Genomic DNA, 23,246 nt, shown 5'->3' with positions numbered 1-23,246 from the left:
AATAAAAAAAAAAAAGAGGCAAAATAAAACAGCTCCAACTGCTCAGCAATGTCCTACCTGCCTGTGGGATCAGCAGCTCTCTCCAAGACCATCCCAACTCCCTGACCTTTATGACCTTTGCCTTTTCCCCCTCTTCCCGCTGCCCTTACGCCCCCCCTTACCTTGCAAAGCGCTTCGTCCTACAAAAGCAGAGCTGCTGGGGCTGCTGCTGCTGGGCGTTTGCTCTCCCTTGGCAAAACCCTGCAGAAATGGAAGGCTGTGGATGCAAAAACAGACACTGAGAGGCGAGGAACCCACGGTCACCTGAGACCAAGCCGGGTTGTCCCACGCATGCACGTTGGGCGTACCAGTGCCTGCGTGAGTCCTGGTGACCTCTGCGGGGCTGCTCCAAGCGTCCAGAGCTGCTCCTCCACGGTGGACCTAGCCCGGCGTGGGCTGCACCCTGCGGGGCGCGGCTGGCACCCTGCAAGCAGGCTCTGCAGAGCACGGCTGAGCAACCACCCGAGGCTGGGTGCTCAGCCACATCTAGGAGGAAGGTCACAGGTGCAGCACGCGTGGATCCCTGACACAGGGATCCCTGGGGCATTTGGGGCTCTCAGACCCCTGCCTCATTCACCCAGAGGCTAGGGGCTGGCTTTTACAGACACAGAGGTTCACGCCTCTGGAAATCCAGTGGAGCACGGGAACCAGCTTCCCTGAAACTCCTCCAGGCTTTCATCCCAGCTCTACCTGACAATCGGATGCCCGGGGCTAGATATATCCCACCTGGCATTAAAATACAGTCTGCAGCACTAGAGCTGGCAGTCTGTGGCTCCCAAATCTCACAGAGGGCTTCGTCTGTCTGTGCTTCAACACAGCAGAAGGTTCCTCCCAACTCTGGACCCCAGCAAGCAGTCCCAGTAAAGCCCAGGCACTCCACCAACGTACTTCATAGCCACATATTGAAACGAAGACAGGCACGCACAGATTACATGCAAACCACGCTTGCCACAAGCCAAAATGCTCAGCAGCACCGTACAAACTATCCTGCAGGCAACAGAGATGCAAGGGAAAGGCTCCAAACACCTGGATGAGGCTGAGCATACCCCAGCCCCAGAGCTGTGCGCCAGGCAAGGTAAACGTGCTCCACAGTTTGAGAGGGAAGCCTGATCCTGCAGGGGAAAAAGGCTGCGAGGAGGGAACGAACAGTGCTGCTGGACGAGCTATGGCACAGAAACCAGCAGGGAGCTGCAAACCCCACACCACGAGGGTGAGCGCTGCAGTCTCCGTGACCCATCAGAGAGACCCGGGAAGAGTTTTCCGAGCAGCTTGGCTGGAATCCAGCTGGCTCCACGGGTGCTTCCGCACCATAAAACACAAACCACGACTTTAGATGCTCACTGTGAATCTGATGGAGCCCATTCTCCCTGTAACAAGAGACAACCGACACTTTTATAGCAGGGGAAACGCATAGCTACAGCCCTGGCTAAGTCAGTAATTGTAAAGGTTTCATTTCTCTTCCTGTCAGCCCTTCCTTCAACCAAACCTCCGTTTTGCTGTGCCTCGGGCACCAAAGCGCACAGACAATCTACTGAAGCGACAGTGAAAAGAGAGAGGAAATTCCCCTTTTCCCCTAACCTGTTTCTCCACAAGGTGTGATAGCATCGCTCGTGTCTTGGCGCCAGCTTTCATCCCCAGGAGTGCCTTACACAGTTGTTCTTTTGACAATGAACCTGCGGAATAATTTGGGTCTCTCTCTGCACATCTAATGTTACTATTCAAACGCTGAGCCAGGACATCTGGGTGAGGGCATTTTTCCTCTTCCGTGAACAACAGCCACAATTGTCACAAGGGCTGGCAGTCGCAGTTGATGTCTCTGCCTCAGCCCTGTCCAGAGCTGCTCTGACTCTGCCGAAGTGACGGGTGCCATGGGAAAAGCAGCAGAGAACAACCCCACAGCGCGAACCTCTGGCCCTGGGGAGCGATTACACACGGCTTATAGCTCCATGGGCAAACTGACCCGGTGATCCAGTGAGGCTCAGGATGCAAGCGTGAGGCCAAAGCATCTTTGGAGACACGTGAACCATCAGAGCCCAGCTTATGCTGCAGGGACTGCTGCTGTGCTGCGGACAAGGTCAGCTTAGAGCAAAGAGGGAAGGGAGAAATGCCACGAGGCTCATCCAAAAAAAAAAAAAAAAGTAAAAAAAACACATACCATACAAAGTTAACAGCAAAGAAGTGGCCAACAAGAGGAGAAAGGAAGTGGTGGATGAGATTTGGGAAGAGATGTCCAGGCCTCTTCCTCTTCTGTACCCTCTGCTTTGGAGCTGCACAAACCATTGAATGCTCTTGCAAAACCAATCATTTTCAAACCTCTCTCCTTATCAAAAATGGGCAGCTAAAAAATGCCTGTGAAACTAACCATATCAGATCAGTCCACATAAATTCAGAGAAGAGAGCGGCACGGACAACTTACGAAACAGAACAGAAACTCACAACCAGATCTCCTTCCTCGTACTTGTGTTCCTGTAGGTATCTATCAAGGCGTTCACTGCGTCACCCGCTGCCTAACCAGGGAGCCAGCTGGGACCAAGGGTCCTGACTGGGTCTGTGAGACCTCAGGATCCATCTCAGTTTCCCCAGTCATGCTCCCTCCTTAACTGCGAGGTGATACTCAAAAAGCTCAGAAAAGAGAACATTAAGAAGCAACTTCCTCATTAAAAAAAAAAAAAAAGCCAGTAATTTCATTCTGCAGTTTTTCCATTGAGAACTAATTCTGGCCAAGATCAAGGAGTCAAATTCAGAAAGACAAACAAATCTTTAGGCTGATCCAAAAACTAACATCAAGATTACAGCTGACTAAGAGTCTGACCCAGCCCATTGGCTCAGTTGATTCAATACTTCCTTAAAAATCTCTGTGCACTGGGAACAAAGCTGCAATCTACACTATCCCCCATCGGTGGAAACTCCAGAATTGCTCAGACTCCCACATAATTTTAGACTAACTCAAAGATCTTTCAAGAAGTCTGTTAACAAATAAAAATCCCACAGCACCAGAATTCCAGATGACGAAATGCAAAATGCCAACGATAAATACTGAAACACAAATATTTACTTGATTCAAAAAGAAAGCAAGCACCGGAAAGTTTGTGTGATGCAGGAACTGGGAACATCCTCAGCATGGCCTCGGTGCCAGTCACTTGATCTGGGCCAAGGCCAGAGGTGGCCGGGGGGTCGTGCCTGCGAGCAGCAGTCCGTGTCGGTGGCAGGAGAACCGGGGCACTCGCACCTCTGCGTCAGTGTCTGTGGTCCCCGTGCCTTTGGGCGCTGGAGAAGTGCTGCGAAGCCCTTGGTCCCCACTGCGCACGGGAGTCCGGAGGAAGGCCTGGGGATCTCAGGGAGTCACCCCGGAGAGCTCCTGTTGCAGAAGGAGAGAAACGCAGATGGGATAAGGGCTTTAGGACCAAGGGATAAGCTCAGCACCTTACGGCCCAACAAACGCCATTAGACAACTCCGAGAGTTATCTAACGACAGATAACTATTAGAGTTAGCGATAACTCCGTCCCTTCAAAGGGCGGCCGGAGCTTCCCATCCCAATAGCCCAGGAGGGCTCATTTCTTCAATCAGGGCCCACAGGACAGGGGAACAGAACGGAGGGGAAGACTACCAAAATTATTACACCTTGGGCTTCGGCTTTCTTGGTGAACACATAAAACAGGGTGCAGCTTCCCGAGAGATGCCCTCAGCATCCCAAACCTCTCTGCTCTCCGGGCGACACACCACGCCAGCACCAAGGCCACCGGAGGGCTGTCAGGGAGTTACAGCCACGTCTCTGCTCAAGGGAGAGGTGGGCATTTGGGAGCAGTTCAGCGGGGCTGGGCCGAACGGACGAGGCCCGTCACGGTTGGTGTCTGCTGAGGCTTACTGCTCTCGCAGTGGGGTCCTTCCCAGCCGTGGCATTCGCAGCGGTAGCTTCCAGGCCCGAGGATGCACACGCCCTGGTTCAGGCACGGGTTGGGTTTGCACAGGCTCACGGGGCTCTTCGCTTCTGCAACAAACAGCAGGACAGCAGGGTCAGGCACGTCGGCAGAGTGGTAATCGTTAAGACCCACGTCCATCAGGAACATTTCCAAAAAGACAGCAGCTAAATATCCCCAAGGTCAGGAGATGTCAGCTGGGGCGAGCGGGGCGGGAGGCACACAGACGTGGCAGAGGGCGTACGCCTACGGCCCTGTTTGTACACAGAGGGCAGACTCCTCTGTGTTTAACCTGGAGAAGAGGAAGGATGGCTTTGCTAGATGTTATGATCTAAAAGGAAGCATCTTCAGAGCCGTGCACTGAAGACACAAGCGCTTCTAAACCTCCCAGATCCAGACGCCGCCAGTGCAGAGCAAGACACGTGCCCTGCTCCAAGCAGTTTACAAGCCCAGGCACCCCCGGAGTTCAAACCCCACTCGCCCTGGAGAGGGCCTGAGCTTGTACCAGAGGGCAGCAAGGACAAGAAGTCAGCTGGGCAGCAGGGATGGCATGAGGGGAAAACAATACGGGAAATATTTCAGTGCTTTTTTCTTGGAGATCTGAGAGAAAAGCCTGCAATGGTAGCCTAGGCTGTAATTAGCTCTGTTCTTGTGAGATATGGGGCAGCTTTCCCAGCCCTCCGAAAGGAGCAGACCTCAGCTGGCAGCAGGGCTGGCAGCGCTTCCTGCTGTGAATACGCTAGGTTACGTAGTGGCATCCCTGAGGAATTCGCTTCCAGCCTTCTGGCACCTCTACCGCAGCGTTGGTAAAGGTGTGAAATTCCTCCGGGGAACCACGGCGTGGTGTAGGGCCTGCACCCTCTAGCCTCGCCCTTTGCTCCGCAGCAGGAAAAGCAGACAAAGGGAGTAGGAAAGGAAGGAGAGGGAAAGAATACAACTTCTATCCTCTATCCACAACAGTTACTACAGATCACAACACATTGTAGTCGTTCCCCCTGTACAGACAACGATGATTGCACATCAACACTCAAACCTACACCTAAGACGGGCAGAATTATCACTGACGCCAGTCCTAGATTCGAGGGATCTCAATCATCAGTTCCTGTTGACTTTACGTGGAGTCAAGCTGACTTCAACTGCCTTTTTGTTGTGGTGAGACACCCCGGATGGGGTCCTGCCTGACGGCATGTCCCCAGGACAGGTGCCTTTGCCTTCATGGCAGGGTGGCAGAGCTGCTGGCAACCAAAGCCAGAGGCCCCTCTCAGACCCACCACACTCCTTCTGGGCCCCGGCTGCTCCCCAGAGAGCTTTCCTGGTGCTCTGCTCCACACGCCTTGTGTCCACCACTTCCCTCCACGCCTGGCTCACGGCACAACCTGGGGATCCCTGTTTGGGGGAATCATGCTATTCCGCCCAGACACCATTTCTCTGAACTCAAGCCTCCCGTTAACACAATAGCACCTTAAATCAGCTTCTTTCACTTCGGGGAGTTTACCCTTTGATGATGCCTGTATTTCTATTAATTTGTTATTTTATATAATTAGTGCTTAGGATCCTTTCTCCTAGACTCCAGGTCATTTTTTATGGTCTCTTTTCAGCTAAGCCTCTTAATAAATACAATACTCCAGGTATCCAGAGGCAGGGTCTGTTTTTCACATACTTTTATCACGAGTCTTTCTTTTTAAGTCCTTTCACAGACAATGGTTCTGTTATTAAGTCTTGGACTTAGAGTAGAAGAGTGAATGAAGGGTTTATCTTTACATCAGCCTGGGTCCCAGCCTCTATAGTACAAACAGTGATTACCTGCACGTGAAATGAAAGCAACGATTCAGTCTCCAGAAATGGTATGTTATTAGCCTGAATCATTGAACCTTGCTGTCTCTTCCCCTTCATCTGTGTCCTTGTGGTTAATTTCATGGTAGAGGAGATTGTTTTTATAATAACACAGCTGAAAATACCGCTGTAATAGCAGCGCATTGAACATCTCCAGGTAGGAACTGCCTGCAGAGGCCTGCCAGGAGACAGGCTCCTCGTCCCAAAGAGACAGCTCTGGCGTTTTTTCTAACCCTGAAAGAGCCACGGCATGCCAACAGATGAAAAAGACCTTTGATTGTGCTGCTAATCACAGCACTGCTCAACTTGCTTCTTCATTTGATCTTACTTATGGGTTAAAACATAACAAGACCAAAGAGCTAAATGTTATACTGATACAAATGAGAAGTAAGACATGGCATTTAAAAAGGGGGAGAGATGAGCTGGAGCAGCAAGGAACTAAAAGGACTTTCTCCACCACCAATGTCTGCAAACCAGGGCTGCTTTCCATTCTGAAAAGCTCATTTCAAACACAAGCACTCACACACAGCACACACGTGTTTCAAACTTGATTTCAGTATGCATTTTTTCCCAGCTGGGACCGCCCCTCAGAACTTGAAATTGTGAAGAAAGCACACAGACATGAGATTTACATGAATATTTGAAAATTCTGCCCTCCTGAATGCTTTGGGAATAAGGATTTAGTCCTGCAAACAAAACTAAGCATAAGGTGTCTGAAGACCTCAATTTATCAGTCTGCAGGCTCCAAAACCAGACAGATTTTGGATTTTGGATTAAATCCTGTGCAATGCAAACAAAATCTCAGTGTCCTGTAGTGGGACACTTGCTCAGGGAGACCAACACTCAGAGATCTCGGTCAGGGACCAACACTGTTGGCTGCAGAAATGCATCCCCGTAATCCTCCCTAAAAACACTTCAGAAGGTACAGTAACACAGAGCAAATTCTACAGATGTAAAGCAACATCAGAAAATGAGCAATGTCTTAGTCTTTCAGTGAAGGCAGAACCTGGACCTGGCAGGGCTGGAAAGAGCCAGTCACATGAAGCTTGACCTCACCAACTGCACTCAATATTGGGAAAGTTGGTTCCTGTTTCTTTAGGATTACTTTGGACAATCATCAGATCTCTATGTCATGGTCTCCCTGTCTGTAAAGTGCACGTGACAACACCAAGAGCACTCATTAACGCATCAGAAAACCCACAACAACAAGGACTACGTATGAAACTCCCCTCTATGCCTGTTTTATGAAGTTTACCACCTGCCAACAGCACAAATAGCGAGGTTGGGATGTTCTCACCTTCACAGATTCTTTCAGTGATAAGGTCCTGGTAATGCCGCAGGGCTTCATAGGAGGAGATGGGGACCAGGTAGGTGGGAGACCCAGCAACCCTCAGCAGCGCGTCCCTCCGTGCATCTCCAATGACGACCACAAACACCAAGACGCCGTTGTCCCTCAGCTGCTGAGCTGGGGCAGCTGCACCCTCCGTGCCACCTCCATTTGTGAGCACCACCACCACCTTGTTGACACCGGGCCGTGCTCCTTTCTGCACTGTCATCACGTCACCGTAAATATGGCGTAAGGCACTGCCGGCAGAGGGCACGTCCCCGAGGAAAGGCGCTTGGTCGACGGCTTGGAGGAGAGCTGAGTTGCTCGTGTGGGTGTCCAAAGCAAACACGGTGTGAGCTTTGCTGCCGTAGGCCACGAAGGCAATTTGGGTGACATCCCGGTTGATGCTGAAGTGCGAAGAGCTGCTCTTGACGAAGTCCCTGAGCTGCAGAAAATTCTCCAGGCCAACGCCAGCTGAGGCATCCACAGCAAACACCAAGTCAAGAGGCTGTGCCTGGCAGCCTGGAGAGAAGGGTGCAAACAATGTAATTTTCAGAGTATATATGTACTTCTTTCTACCAAAAAGAGCAGTGGGGGCAAATGGTGGGCAAAATTCATCACTACTGATCACTGTGAAGGATGATCTAAGACCCTTTAATATCGGTAGATACAGCTCCATCATAAAAAGCAGTGATGGAAGCTTAGTCCCTGAATCCACGACCGACAAAAGCAAAACAAGGACCAGTGGAGTTCAGTGGTTTGACAAACCTATCATGAAATCCCTTCACCACTCTCTTACCTTCAGGATTGTCCACACTGCAGATTCTTCTCTGCAGCTCTGGGATCTTGTTGAACAGATCCTGGGGATCTGAGTAGACTATTGTCTGCTTCGGATTGCCGGTCACTTCAGCCAGCTCTGCTCCCACAAAGCTGCTGCCTACACCAATCAAGAAGAGCTCTTGGTCCCTCGCATACTTGGCAGCTTCTGACACTGGGTCCTGGGACTTGGAGTCAGTGAGCAAGACAACCACGCGTGGGAGATCATCCTGCACATCTGCAAAGACTGGGGTGCTCCTAAAACCATGCTGTGCAACGTACCGCAGGGCTCTGCCTGTTAGGGTTCCTCCTCCACCGAAATTCAAAGCATCGATGCCCTTCATGAGACCAAACGCATCCTTGTGTTGTCCCACCTCAATGGGTATCCTGACATCAGTACCGTATTGGGCCACCCCCACGTTTGTTGGTGAGTCCCGGCCCACCACCGCTTGGAGGAACCTCTTGAGGAACGCCTTGTAGCGCAGGAACCCCTCCAGTGTGACCCCCGCTGAGCTGTCCATCAGGAAAAGGAGATCCACGCCACACTCGAGGCTCAGCTTTGGTGCTGAAAGGGAGAGAGCAATGTGTTATATACAGTGTATGCTGACCCCTGGAGTCGTTCCTGCGGCCCTGCCATGGGCACCGCCAAGGCAGGACACAGCTGAGAAGGAAGGAGGGAGAGCATGGGTTCACACCTACCACAGTGGACATCTCCTCCATACCCGACCGGGCACAGGCAGTGATATTTGTCCAGCCCCTCTGGGACACAGGTGCCACCGTTCTGGCACGGCTGGGAGTCGCAAGGGTCTAAACGGGACCAGAGAAGGGAAAGACAGGGAGTCAGCAGGGAGCCTGCCCCTTCCCATCCTGTGCTGGCTCGAGAATGGCCTTTGGTGTGGAAAAGGGTCAAACTTCAGCCCGTCTTCCTGCAGCTGGAGCTAACGCAGGGCCATGTGCACCCTCACTCTCCTGGGATGCTTCTCAGATAGACAGCGGTGAAGACAGCAAACCAGACTGACCTCACTTCATTTGCCTTCCAATAATGCCAATGAAGTTACTTTCATGTACATACAAAATAGTTAAAAAACTCCTTGCAGTCCTTCCAGATTTACACCAGCAAAGAAGGGAAAGGTCTCACCTGTTGCTTGGACAATGTTATACTGACAAAGAAAATAAAGCCACTGTTATCTGAACCAGCAAAGGGAGGGAGGCTAAGCGCAGAGCTCAAGTCCTGCAGCTATTTCCACTGTCACAGAAACAGGCTGACAATTAGCAAGTGTCAGGTTCCCTGCGGAACTGATGATGCCCACGGTACCCAATGAACGAGTGGAAGCATCCCACCCTGCACACCCTCAGATGGAGGGCTGTGGCTCTCCGCAGGCATCGGGAACAGGGCAACCCCCTGTCCCAGCAACACGAGCAGGTGAGGAGAGAACTGACTCCTCGGGTGGAAGGAGGAAAGGTGGGGAGGTATTTTAATTCAAAAGAATTCTGGTCATACATATCCATGAGATGACAAAATGGGATGTAGTATCAACTTCTTGCTGAAGATCACAATCCTTTACTCAGAACAAAATTTTCAGAAGTGAGGATAAAGACTGCATCTTTTTATATTACCTTTCCTGCTTGGTAAATAAAATTTCAAAAAAGGTATAACCTTACCTGGGCATACAGTTCGGAAGCATCTGGATGTGTGTTTTACCAAGACTTTTTTCCATCTGAAATAGGAAGTTTATTATTAAACAGGAAAATAAAATCTAGCATGAATTTAAAGATTAACAAGGTACCTTCAAGGCTGACCTTACTATGTTTTCAGTGGAACACATTTTCTTTTGAAAAGGCAAATTTTCAAAACTAGTATTTCAAATAAAAACATCTGTTCTAAGTGGGGTGGTGAAAGAAATACAGATCTTTTTATCAAATCTACTCTTTTGCTTTTGAACTCTACTTCAACATTTTATGCCTAAAGATTATGGACATATTTTTAAGGCTTCAAATGATTTTTTTTTAGTTCTTAAAGAAGGGATGTTAAACTTCAGGACATGTCTGAAATTGTCTGTGTAATCATCCCCCAATATATCTGTGCAGCAGGCCATTCGTAGCACAGCCCAGATACAAAGTGATTTTAAAATATTTATCTGACTGCCTGATATTAAACCAAACAAATGAGGCATCCCCTCTAAGGGAAAATACCCACACACACAACAATTCCTGTACACCAACACTTTCACTCAGCTCTTGTTATCAGCAAAGAGAGCGAGAAGCTGCCTTCCTCTTCACAGCTCATTTTAAAGCATTTCCCTACTGCACTGACTGCAGTGATGACATCTTTTGGAGGACCTGGCAAGCTTTGTGGGTTTCCAGCTGCAGCCTCCCCTCTGGGCAAGAGGAAATTCCCCTCACGCAGCTCACTGCCATTGATCTAACAAAGTGCCTCCGTGTTCACAGCCCAGTTTTGGCACTGCCACATCATGACTGCGGGTATTTTCTACCAGTGCCTGGAGCTTCTGCACAGGACAGTCCCTCCCAGGCCACCCAAGCAAAGGAGAAGGGGCTCCTCTAGAGGGAAAAAAGCCTGCAGGGAGGAAAACAGAACTAGCGCCCATGCAGGGAGCCAGACCTAGAAACCCCCTGTAGCACAGAGTAGGCACAGGCATGTAAACTTCCAGGCACCTCAGTTCAGCAGGTAGGAGACTAATCCCAATTCCATTGATAACCTTTTGGGTGCTCTTGGGAAAATCATCTTCTCCTTCTGCACCTCAGATGCTCCTCTTGCCCTTTTCAGGCCAGCCAATGGTCAGAGCAGGGGTAGCTTCTTCCTAGGGCTATGCTCCATGCTTGCACCAGTGTTTCTAGGGATCTTCATCCCCATAAAGACACGGTCAGACAAAAGCCTCACTGCTGTATGTCCCTTCTTCTCTCTGTCCCTCTCACTCTGAGATCCGCGGGTGTCTGACTCACCTGTAAAAAGGGCACAGCGAAGCACGCACTGCATTTTGCTGCTTGGAGCCCTTCCAACAGACATAGTTTCCAGCCAGCTCTTTCACAGTTTCCAGGGTCCTGCGTTCACAAAGGTGGGATTCGACTTTGCAGCCTGTAGCAAAAAGCAAACCCGAACTGGGGTCAACTGCCTGAAAGTACCAAGTCTCTGTGGGAGTGGAGCAGCCCTTTGAAACAAACCAGCTTTCTTCATCTACCTGCCAACAGTTCAGGAGGCAGTGCTTCAAAGAGTCCTCGATGAGACCCCAGAAGAGAATTTCTCTGTTGTCAGTCTCACAGCCTACCCTGCCTCCTGGGGTACTCTTCAGCCCCCTCTGCTCTGGCTATAAAACCGCACTGCTGTGGCACTGCAGCACTTTTCAGCTCCTCTGGTGCCTTCGTTACTCCTGTGTTTGATTTACTTCTACCTCTGGGCCACCCTAGTTCCCACATGGGTATCTCTTCCATCTCTTGCGAGGCCCTGGTGGCTTCCCCTTACCACACAGCCAAGTCTATTAGAAAATCTAGCACAACCGTGCTTATGAGCGAGGTCTGGTGTTCCCACTCTGAGAGGTCAACAGAGATACACCAAGACTTAGGTCTGAGACCCTTCAGGTCTAGAGAAGCATTTCAGACACCACCTCCTCTTTTCTCACTCAGTGACAGGGTCAGAGCTGGGGCTGAGGCTACCTGGGGCGGCGGCGCGGCAGACGGAGCCGGTGAGGGCGCTGTAGAGGCCGTTGGAGGCATCGGCGGCGTCTCCAGCGAAGAGCACGTGCTGCTCGGTGGGCTCGCTGGCCAGCAAGTGCAGCTCCTCCCACCTGCCAAGCAATGGGGGGGGTTCAATCACTCATGTAACCAGGCCCTAAATGGTCCCCAAGGAGCTGAGTACCAAAACAAACCCCACGCTTGCCATTCGGTGAGCTGGGCCTTCGTGCCCAACGCTGTGGAGTTTCCTACCTTGGAAACTTGATTCCCACTGCAAAAACGGTGGTCCCTCTCTCCTTCACCTGCATGGCAGGAGTTGCGGTACTGCCCTGGGACTTTCCATCCGAAATGATGACCAGGATCTCAGGGACGGTCGAGTTTCTGCCACCCGGGAAGCCCTTGCGGAGAACATATTTCAGAGCCCGGCCCGTGTCTGTGCTCCCACCTCTAGAGAGAAGGGAGATAAAATTGGAAAAGCAGAAATCAACCTTCCTCTCTTGCTATTGCTGATTTCCACATTTCTAACATCTGGAAGGGAGGAACTTCACTTATTTCCGTCTGTTGCCACACAAGGCATCCACAGAGACGTCCAAACCTGTCATTCTCGTCATCTTTCCACAGGTCCATCTATCCATCCTTACCTCTCTCCTCTCCAACCCACAGTTGTGTTAAGAAGACTTAATAAAACAGAGCACTCTAGAATATTTAAGTTTAATTTCCAGTTATGACAACTATCAACTGCTTCTGTTTTTCCATTTGAAAATGAAAACCACTTCTTTAAGAGTGGCTTGGAAAAGCGGTTTAACAGCAATCTCTTGTATTCCAGTCAGAAACACAGTACAAACGGCGATAATGAACAAAGACCAGCATCTCAAAAGTTTTCCTTCCTCTAGGCACATAAAAGTGGTATACTTTCTCGCCACATATCATCCCTTTCCCTCCAGAGGATCTCCTGCCATTCTGAGATGAGAGCTACAGCAGGGGAGCCATGCATCGCAGCTTGTGGCTAAGAATCTGCAGGCTGGCAGTGGGCAGAAAGCCTTTGCCTCTTTCTCCCTGGTTAATCTGAGATCTGAGGTTTAATTCAAATTTTTTATTTTATTTTATTTTTTTTTACTAAAGTCTTTTGTCCATCCTGTAGGAAAGCTCCTGAAAATACAAATGCTAAGCTTCTTAGTGTATTCCCAGAAACTCCATAGGACTGAATACAAGGCATGACTTCTTCAGGGCTTTGCCAGTGCCCTTTACACTACTAAAGTAAGCATAAAGAAAAGCCACCCGGTGCTCTGGTTGTCTAAACCTACCCTGAATTCAATTGAAAGCAATACCCTCATCTGCTGGGTTGCATGCCAGCAGCACTGGTGTGATAGGGAAGGTGCACCAGTCCCTGACATTAGCACAAGCTGTCCCCAGCCCTTCTCATGTTGGAGATGGGATCATCTGGAACAAGCATGGGGCCATTTAAAACACGATACAAGTTGTCGACATCAGCCCGTTCTTGTCCTTCCCCAGGAAACCATCCATTCCCTCTCACCTGCCCCCACAGAAGAGACCAATGCTGCTACTTTCCAGGGGAAAAACAGCAAAAAGATGGGCCAGTGCATTCAAAAGCTATTTGGATGAGATTCGCAGAAAAAGACCAACAGTCTCCAAACAAATCACAGAAGCCTCACCGCAGCCTGGTGCTGCCTCTTTTAAGTGCTCTCAGCTCTGTGCCCGGTGCAGGGGCTGAAGTTGGGAAACGCCAGGAGCACGTCAAGGAGGCTCTCAACTAAGATGTCAAACACCGTTTTTCAGAAGCCAACTGGAATCCATCCATAACTATTTTATCTACTCTGAAACGTCAGTTTTTCATTTAAGCTAGATGAAATGGCTGAGCACAATGTCATTATTTCTGTTCAATCTGTCAGCATCCGTCTGTTGTCAAAGAATTTCAGTGCCAGACACCAAACACTGCTTCGCTTTCTCTACTCTCAGACTTATAAGCAATAGCCAAGGAGGAGGAGTGTGTTGTTTTTTTTTCTTTCTTTCTTTCTTTCTTTTTTTTCTGGTAAGTTTTCCCTGTAACACAACAAAAGAGGTTTTCTTGATTTGATAGGCTTATCAAGAGCACTGCAACAAAACCCAGCTAACTGATGTTGATTAAAAGTCAGAAGTGGTCACATTGCTCGCAACATGTACACCGTGCTGAGAGCAGCAGGCATCCACGAGAAAAGTTGAGCTAACCTTTCGCCCTAACGCAGATCAACAAAAGAGAAGGCACTCGCGGGCCGTATCGATACCTCATCTGTCACCAAAACAAGTGTTATTTGGGTTGGTTGTCAGGCCCTTTGCTGATCCAAATGTATTTCTTGGAGATGAAAAGTCTGGATGCTGAGAGTCTCTGAGAAGAGTGTTTCTTTGGGCTTCTGACTCCATTTCCTGAGGCCATAGGAACACATCCAAGTCATAACGTTCACGAAGAAAATTTCTGTCTGAAGACCCGATTTCTGCCTGAAAACCCAACTCCCTTGGATTCAGCAGATGCAAGGCATGCACAGATTTCGAGGCGCTAGCAATTCATCACTACCTGCTAGGTCAAAGGAAATCATAACCACCAAAACCCAAAGGTACACACTGTCCTGCCAGCGCTCAGCCAGGCAGGAAGGCCACACTTGCTTTTTCCTCTGCAAGCCCACGGCTGTGGCTGTGCAAACTCCTCACTGTACGGCCCAGCAAACAGCAGCAGAGCATCCCTGCACCTCCTGCCAGCAGGAGGAAGGATGTAACCCTCCACCCAGCACAGAAACTCTCCCCTATCTACCACATTACAGTGTGACATTGGAAGTTTTCTCCCCTGTTAGCCTGCACTGACAAAGACAGAGCAGGACGCACGCTTGTCGCAGGCTGTGGATTATGGACCACGGGCACTGGCCATTCATCCCCCTTCCTACAGGTATCGCAGTGGTGCACGCAGAGCTGAGGTGGAAATCTTGGAAAACTCTCAGTCCAGAGATCACTCATAGCCCAGAAAAAGAGAAGAGCTGTAAAATAAGCTGACCTGAACACCGTCCTCTTGATTCCCTCTTTCACTTCTTGTTTGGTTCGGTATGAATCCAGCGGGAACTCAAGGTGGGGAGTTGAACTAAACTGTATCAGTCCCACACGGACCTAAAAGAAAAGGTTAAAGAGTATGAAAGAAAGGTGCGAGTCTTTTGATCAATTTACAGATTTAGAAACTCTAAATTGTATCACAACAAACATTGTTTTGCATGTTGAACCACTGGCACTCTAAATATACCTTAAAAAAGAGCATAAACCACAGCATTGCCTGTACTGATTACAAACAAGGCAAAAGAAGTTCAGCTGCAGACAACATTGGACGCTCTGCTACAGTCGCAGGCAGCTCAGGAACTGTATTTATCCATTCAGAGCAGCTCATAGCCTCAAGGATAATAATAAGTTTATAAATAACACCTTTTACACCAAACCATTGAGACACTGAGATGGCAATCTTTCCATTACTAAAAGCAGCTCCCTCTGGCACTGATCACAGCAGGTAACTCAAGGCAATTATTTTTCCACTGCCTCCTCTAAAACCATTTGCTATAGCTGAAAATGCAAACTGACTAAATTACCTATATTGGGCTATACATTCAGAATATTTCACTGAAGCCTTACAAGAAGCGTTATGGAATGTGACGTCTTGAAGGTAAAAAGGCTACTGATTTTCAGTCCTATGTAAGGATTAACAGAATGACTAGGGGAAGCATGGTATTTAAGGAAACAACTCCTCAAATCTGCAAATATTGCAGGGATGAAAGAACAGAGCATCCAGCCAGGACCTGTCCTTAACCAAATTGTAATGGGAGGTTTCACAGGAGTGAAAACCTCCCCTCTGAGCAACATCCCTGTTGGCTGCAGAGAACGTAGGTCCACTAGCAGCTGAGGAGGACAAGAACATTGTGAAGACCTGTGGCAGCATGCAGATTCCTAAACGCCTCTGTACACAACTGGCATGAACTCCTGTTCTGCCCTCTGGCCTTATTTTGGAGTAGGGACTTTCTAGAAGCAGGGCCAACAGACTGTGTCATGTACATCCCTACAGAGAGGTAGAGACCTCTCTACAGAGGACCTCTCTACTGTCCCTACAGAGAACTTGCCAGAGACTAATTCTGCTACTTTCCGGGGGGGGGGGTGGGAAACAACACAAAAAGGTGCTACCATTTGTAGTCTGTCTATGAGCATCCAAAATCAAACAAAAATCAGTAAAACAAACAAAAAAACACACCACAAATCAGAATCTTTCACCTGAATGATTACGTCTTTTCTCAAGACCAAATGGAACTGCTTAAATCCATGAAGAATCAAGAAGAGTCCTCCAGCCTCACTGCTTCACAAACCTTCGCTGCATCTTTCTGAATAAATATCCTCACCCCAAGGGAGCTGCCAGGATGAATTTTGCAATTTCACTCAGCATGCTATCACTCGCCTTCCCACACATCATCGAGCTGCTTGAGACTAAAATGAGACATTCCTGACACTCACCCTGCCTGGATGGATGTCCAAGGCATCGCAGAGTTTGCCTGCGAAGTGCTTAGACCTTTCAAAGCTGCCTTTGCCAACGCTGTAGGAGCCATCCAAGAGGAAAAGGATATCAACTGCGGCTGAGCACTGCATCACTAGGAGGGAACAAGATATATGCTGTGGGCTCACGCTTGGATCCGAGGCAATTGCAGAAGCTGGGCAGGCAGATTTTTTAGAAAACAATGAAACAAAAATTGGGAAAAGGAAAGGAAAGGAAATAAAAGCGCCTGAATTTATCAGTCTCTGGAAGTAAATGGCAAAAAATAAATAAAAAAACGGACCTGCAGAGCACAGAGTGGGGAGATCCCACACTCCCAACCCAAACCCTGCACGCTCTCCTTCCTGTTCTGATCAGGACAGCTCAGAGCTGATGGTTTGCAAGGCTTCCACCTGAGATTTCAGGTCCCCAGCCCGGCCCCCTGGGCTCTGTGGAATCGAGGGAGCTGGCAGCTCTGGTGAGCACATCCAGCGAGATTGTGAGCTGCGGGGCGAGTCGCTCTCCCAGCCCACAGAGTAGGCACTTGCAAGGCACGCCGGGCCCCGTGGAGCCAGATGTGTTTCATCTACAGCACAGTGTTCAAAGCACGCTCTGCTTTTGTAAACACAAACTCTGCACAGCTCCAAGGCACTGACAGAAACACGTTTCACAAAGATCTGACCATTCTCCTGCCTTCAGGGCCGTGTCCCTGTGTCACCCCTGCCTGCAGGAACACGCCGACTCCCCCGTGCATGTTGTTGAGGCATCGTGCTGCAGGGGAAGCCCCTCATCCCTCTGGCAGCGCACGCAGCCAAGGGGCTGGTGGTGATGTGCACCAGGGAGAAACGTCCACGTGGAGCACACCAGGATGGAAAGTCTGAGCTGAACACACGGCACTGCTGCGGGATGGGGCTGGAGGGCACGGCTGGCATAAGAAAAGATGTAAATTGACAGGCAGACAATAGCAAATGTCTAACAGGAGAATGCATGATATAGTCTGTAAGTAGGGGGGGACTTTAGGAACTAATAGGGCCCCAAAAGAAAAAGAAAACAAACAAAAACACAAGAGAAACTAGGAAAAAAAGAATTCAGAAAGTAGAAGGCTTGAGTTATAAAAACAAACTTACGCTGGCCAGCAGCTGAAATCTTGCCAATCATCTCCTGGTCGGCATGAATTTCTTGTATACCCATCGCCAGCAAAACTGTGGGATCAAACAGATCCATCAGTACCAGAAACTGCCTTTAAAAAAAAATAAATGCGGCCTTTAATCTGCAGCAGTAAAAATGCTGTTTTGCTGGGCAGATTTCACACTTGCAAAACATAACGTGGTGATGCAGCTCAGCCCATCAGCACCCCCAGGAGGAAATTCCTTCTGGCAGGGACACGGACACAATTTGCCACGCACCTCACTCCTGCACAAGGGAGGACGGTGCCCCCGCTCACTGCAAGCTGTGCCAGGCTCCGGCTCTGAAGACCGCAGCCACAGGACACACCAAACAGCTGCAACTGGAGACATCTACGAACTTTTAATATCATAATAACAGCATCAGCTTTTCCTGTTTCAAATAGACTCTTCACATACAGTCAGGCATGTTTGAAAAGCTGTTTCTCCAGGTACCGTTTTCCCCCTGTCCATGTAAAGCAGAGGCTTACATGAAAACCTCCTGGATTCAGCTCTCGCACCTCCGAGCACAGAACTCCAGCTGCAGACGGGGAAGCATCTGAGAGAGAAACCACTGATGCAGAAAGACGACTTTAAACGTACCTTGGGGAAGCAGGAAAACGCAGATGGACTCAAGTGGCAAGAGGCTCATGGCGACAAACCTGAGAGAAAAGAAAAAAATGAAAGGAATATTAATCCAATTCCTAAAGCAGGTTTCTTTGCCTGCAGCTAAAATCGCCTTGCTGGTTGTCTCATGAAGAGCTCCAAAATGTCTGGTCTGAGTACAAGCAGCGAATGCAGCTGTCCTGGGAAGAAGGGTGGGAAACAGGAAACAAAACATTGAAATAGAAGGAATGATAGAGAAGAAAGCTCCTCCTGTATACCTTGTATACTCTTCTTCCCAAGCCCAGAAGGAAGCAGGCTTGGCAGTGGAAGGCGGGACTGCCCAGCCCTTCCTCAACAACACTCTGCCTCGGGCTCTTTTGTGCCTCCTGTTTTCTGAGGACTGCTTTCTGGGGAGATGCTTTTATGTGCAAACGTCCAGCAAAGGACTGCTCGTTTTCTGTGAAATCAGAAAGGCTGCCATCACTCTGTAGGTGGACATCAGTGACACTTTCAAACGTGCCCAGATTTAGACCAAGCATGTCTGGCAGAGGCCTTGTCTTTCTATTTAAGATGTGTATATTTAATTTTTCTCCAGATTGGGAGTGCTGGGTACACTCACCAGGGCAATTCTGACCAGATTTAGGCTGGGTTTTGGTCTCCCCCATTGCAAAAGCAGATTTTTGTTGCATAGTTAAAGACAAATAAGTGTGTTGCTTGACCACCACCTCTACGCGTCAATTATTTTTCTGTGAAGACAGAGGGGGCTTTTCACAGGAAAGACTCATCTCTGCAGCTAATGATACATTAAATAAATAGGAAGAACCTGCACTTTTTGGTGAAATCACCAAAACAGGCCTGTTCCCATCGCTCCAGATGCCAGTGTGTTGAAAGCACGACCTGGCAAACCTCGCGCTTCAGAGAAACAGAGGCCAGGAAGCAGCTTCACGGGTTTTCCTGTGGGGCCACCATGCTATCAGCCACGCCACCTTCGATTGCTGCCCCTGTCCAGCACATTTCTGTATGTTAGCTCCACCAGGAACACATTTATTCAGTCAGAGCTGAGCACCGGGTCCTCTCAGGCCCGGACCTGACTGACCACCCCGGGCCCTGCTCAGTTCTGGCTTCTCACTCCCTCAGTTTCCACAATTTTTTAAGTCAGGCCCCAGCCTCTGCTGTTTCCACAGGTGGGAAGCCCCCGGTGACACACAGGTGTACACCCAGGAGTCCAGGAACACGTAAAACCTGAAACCCCAAGACACCAGCCAAGCTTTAAGCAACAGAGGCTGCTCTTCTGGGCAGGCTTTTCCGCAAGAAAGGACAAGGTGCACCTTGCCAAAACTGCCTGGCACAAAACAACGCCATGAGGTGCTATTCCCTGTGTATCCGTACAAACACACCCACCACTTCTATGGGCGGTTATCAGAAGAAGGGTTACCGCCTGCACTGCTTTGGGGCAGATGTTCCTCTTGTGCTGGGACAAGAAGAAAAATGGGTAAAAGTACCTGTCACAGCTGCTTTAATTAAATACCAGCTCTTTTCATGGCCCCATTGCCACGTAAACCCACTACACTGAGACCTGGCTTGCAACAAAAGGCATCCTCCAGCTTATTCTCCTAACTGTCCTCCATTTATTTAATAGCAGGAGAGAAGGCAGAAAGGATTATGCTGCATATTCATCAAAGCATGACCTTAACAAGCCAGCGACACCCTGACAGCACGGTTGTAACGTGGTGCCTCCCCTCAGTGCCAGTCTGCCGGAGAGGACGTGGCACCGGCTCGCCGAAGGGAACCCGCTGCCCTACCCGCACGAAGGAGGTTTCCTGGAGGCTGGAAGTTTCCTCCCAAAGGTGGATTTGCTGTCCAAGGTAAGGCATTAATCGCAAGCGATGCAATTCTCATTGCTTCATCTCCTAAGGCTTGCTAAGAGGTTGGAGGCAGGTGGGACGCATCTATGGGGAACTCCAGGTATCCCCTCGGCTCTTTGGGGACAGCTAATGGGGAGAAGCGTGAGCCAGAGATGCAGGCGGAGGAAGGAAGAAGACAGGAAAAGTTTAACTGCTGCTCAAATGCACACTAAAAAAATCAGTCTAAAACTTCTGACGCTTTTTTTTTTCCTCCTACAAGTGATAAACAAGATTAATTTTTCGTAATATGCTTGACAAAACCAGCTCGTTTACTCAAAACCCTTGGTTTTGCACCGAGTAAGGGTTTTGACAGGCTCTTTTCCCCAGGGCAAGAAGGGCTCCTGCGCACAGACCTTGATCTTGCAGCACCGCTCACACGGGGCACTGTCAAAATCTAGGTATTGCACATCAGGTCCTGCAAGAGCCACGAGCCGCAGAACAAAAGACACTTCTCTGACCCAGGAGCTTGTGCTAAACTTATTGTGCAGTTTGTTCTGACAGCCGTGCTCACGCTAGTGACTTTGCCTGTGGCTAGAGCAGCAGGAGTGTTCCCGGGAATGCCTCATCTTTTTCATCCCTTGCTGGATGTCACATCTGAGGCCACCCCCGGGAGCCAGAGCACCTCAAGCACTGAGCACTTGCTCTCAGCAGCAAGCAGCAAGTACAGATGCCAGGAAGAAAAGCTTTGTGTAGTGCCTGAGAAAAGGGGAAAGGTGATCTCTGTGAACTTGGTTTTCTTGAGATAAACCAACAGCAGTGGAAGAAAAAACACAAAAACAATACAATTACACTGAGGTCATGTAAACATGCAGAGGACTGGGTCCCGTACCCTGCTGGGATCTCATGCAAGGCTATGGGCTCAGCTGCAGTCACTGTAATCGTCCCCTCCTGCCCCGTGCAGGTCTGGGAAGGCCACAGCTGGTGCCTGTTTGGGGTCTGTTCTGTGCCATCCCAGCCAGAAGCATCCCCACCTGAAGTGGGTCAGTGAGCAATTTACCTGCACCGTGAGCAGGTGCAAATGGTTCCCAGAGGAGGTGGGAGAGGGCCAGGCTCCCCACATCCTTGTGGCTTTCCTCTGCACCTCAGCAGGAAGACACGGTTCTGCTTTATCCCTCAGCAGTAAGAATCTGTCCTTAAAACACTGAGGATCAAGCTGGTTGTTAACAAATAGAAGCCTCAAACCACAGGTACCTGCTGGCTGGCTCGGAAGGACAAACCTCACAGCATCAGATGCAGGAATGAGGATTGCTGTGGCAATCCTTTCTCTTCCCCTAACACCTAATCCTGCAGAAGAGGAATTCTAGCTTTCCTAGCCAGTCAGTTGTAGCGGTTACCTACAGCAGGGACTGGAGGAAGGGAAGAAAAATCCTTCTTTTGTCAACTCTGGTATTTAATTTAGCTCTCAGAACACGAGACAGTCTGTCCTCATCTCAGCCTGTATGACGCCAAGATGTTCTTGATCATCACATACCCAGCCCCTTTCACAAAACCAAGCACAATTAACACCACCTTATCCTCCTGCTGCATCTCTGAGAGCCCCCAGGGAGAAGGCACAGCCTGGGAATTCTCCATGGCACCACTCCTGCAAACTACAAGCTGCTACCTGCACGCATTTTCAGGACAGAGGTTTGTGGGCCCTTCCTAAAGGAATTTCAGAGAGTGGGAATCCTCCCTTTTTTTTTTTTTTTTTCTACAGAAGCAGGATACGATCAAATTTTTATTATTAATTTTTCACCTGCATGTACCTCCTAGGCTGACCCCACTGAACAGATACCTTCAAGAGCACCCAAAAAGAAGATAGTTTGCTGTCCCAGCACGCCCTACACACACACAGGCTCTCCAGCACAGCCAGCTCAGACGAAAGGGAAATGGGAAAGCGTGTTTATACACGGTGCAGGTCTCCTGGTGATGCCTCATCTTCACTATGCAAAATTAAACATGTAAAATGGCAGGCAAGTTACCAGAAGCCCCCATTAAGTCATTTTCACAATTTCCGAGCCACGCTTTAATGTCTGTTCACATATTACTCAGCTGACATGGAAGCAGCATCCTTCCCCTTTCCTTTCCTCCTGATTTTCTAAGTAGCAGCTCTGAGGAAGGCATCTTCATCCCTCTTGAACACAGGCAGGGTCCATCACCCAGCTGTGAACCAGAGCCCTCCCCTCGCCAACACACCAGGAGAAGCCGCTCCATGCACTCTCAAAGACAGAAGCCACTTAATGACCTCTCCTTAACGAACTACAAGCACCCGGACACATCACAGACACCGTTTGAGGTCCTTCAGTCCTTGCGGAGACTCGATGAAGCCTTGTGGCTTCGGAAGGAGGCCATCAGCGAGGCCACCAGACACAACCTGCCCGCGAGCCTGCCCTGACAAGTCCAGCGCGTCTCCCCAAACCCATGACACACGAGCCAGCCGAAAGCCTCGAAGCAGGGGCTAGGGCTGGTTTATCTGTTCATTATTTCAGCAGCCCAGTGCTGTTTGTGCACCAAGTGCTCAGGAAGCCTGGCCAAGCCACCCCAGCACGGCTCCCGCTCGCAGCCTCCCCTCGGTGCTGGGATCCCCAGACCCGGACGGGGGCTTTGGGGCCACGGCAGCCCCTCGGCCTCCCCACCCCGCATCCTCCCCGGGTTGGGGCCTCACCTCCGGGGGCTTCTCCCTCCCCGGCCTCGGTGGGGCAGCGGCGTGGGGTCGGATTTCGGCCGGGAAGGAGGCGAGGAGGCCGGGAGACCGCCGGCCCCCTGCACCGCCTGGCTCGCAGCCGTCTTTGAAGCAGAGAGGGAGAAGTCAGCCCCGAGAAGAGGTAAAAGGTGAGATCTTCAAGCGCTGACGCGGAGGTTACCAGCCGAACGGGAGAAAATGAAGTCGCTGCGGGTGCATTTTACCTTAATGTGGCGCGGCCCCTGCACACCTGCTGGGTTTGCCCGGCCCCTCTGGCCCGGCGGTGCACGCACGCCCCCCGCCAGCTGAGGCGGCCTCGCCTCCTCAGCCATCCCCGCCTGCCCCTTCCCCGGCTGCGTAACGAGCTCCAGGAGGTGCAGGGGGAAAAAAAAAATAAAAAAAGTGCTCTAGGTTTCATTTCAGAGTCACGCTGTTGTACCTACTCATCCTAGAGCCTGAGTGTAGCTGACTTCAGCACACCTGGGACAGGCTGGCTAGGGAGGGCAGGTGTCTAAAAACAGGTAAAACAGGACCAAAAACAGAGGTAAAAGCCAGACCAGCTATGAAATAACTTACTTCCCTTACTTACTTTGATGGGGGATGTTTGTTTGTTTTCCCTACTGCTTGTTTTCCAGCTAAAACTACTTTTTATCAACCACATTCAGACCCTACACCTAGAGGGGTTATTTAGGACCCCTTTTTAGAGTTATATGAGCTATATGATGTGTAACTGAGGAAGAGAGAACTG

General features: G+C 49.9%; 1 protein-coding gene across 2 annotated transcripts; it reads right to left on the bottom strand.

Annotated features, from left to right (window-relative positions):
- Positions 1 to 511: 511 nt before the first annotated feature.
- VWA2 (von Willebrand factor A domain containing 2) lies at positions 512 to 22,833 on the bottom strand. 2 transcript variants are annotated; one of them, XM_083843142.1, is made up of 14 exons: positions 22,723 to 22,833; positions 17,930 to 17,988; positions 17,291 to 17,365; positions 16,148 to 16,281; positions 14,661 to 14,770; positions 11,873 to 12,067; positions 11,603 to 11,733; positions 10,895 to 11,027; positions 9,596 to 9,651; positions 8,633 to 8,740; positions 7,917 to 8,498; positions 7,088 to 7,639; positions 3,906 to 4,028; positions 512 to 3,397 (listed from the first exon to the last, which is right to left on the bottom strand). In XM_083843142.1, the coding sequence occupies exons 2-14, from the start codon at positions 17,976 to 17,978 to the stop codon at positions 3,276 to 3,278; spliced, it is 2,370 nt and encodes a 789-aa protein (XP_083699268.1). In that variant the 5' UTR covers positions 17,979 to 17,988; positions 22,723 to 22,833; the 3' UTR covers positions 512 to 3,275. The 2 variants fall into 2 exon arrangements, with proteins under 2 accessions (XP_083699268.1, XP_083699269.1); XM_083843143.1 differs by lacking the exon at positions 22,723 to 22,833 and adding an exon at positions 22,481 to 22,716.
- Between the last annotated feature and the right edge of the window lie 413 nt (positions 22,834 to 23,246).

The sequence above is a fragment of the Anser anser genome (assembly GCF_964211835.1).
Source record: "Anser anser genome assembly, chromosome: 7".
In the NCBI taxonomy this organism is placed as follows: domain Eukaryota; kingdom Metazoa; phylum Chordata; class Aves; order Anseriformes; family Anatidae; genus Anser; species Anser anser.
The sequence above is the reverse complement of the archived record's forward strand: the minus strand, read 5'-3'. Positions and strand labels throughout refer to the sequence as shown.

Coding starts and splice junctions, on each gene's coding strand:
- VWA2 (XM_083843142.1), bottom strand. CDS start 17,978: ATGAGCCTCTTGCCACTTGAGTCCATCTGCGTTTTCCTGCTTCCCCAA. Junction 17,366..17,929: donor CGTTTTCCTGCTTCCCCAAG/GTACGTTTAAAG, acceptor TTGATCCCACAG/TTTTGCTGGCGATGGGTATA. Junction 16,282..17,290: donor GATTTCAGCTGCTGGCCAGC/GTAAGTTTGTTT, acceptor GTTCCCTCCTAG/TGATGCAGTGCTCAGCCGCA.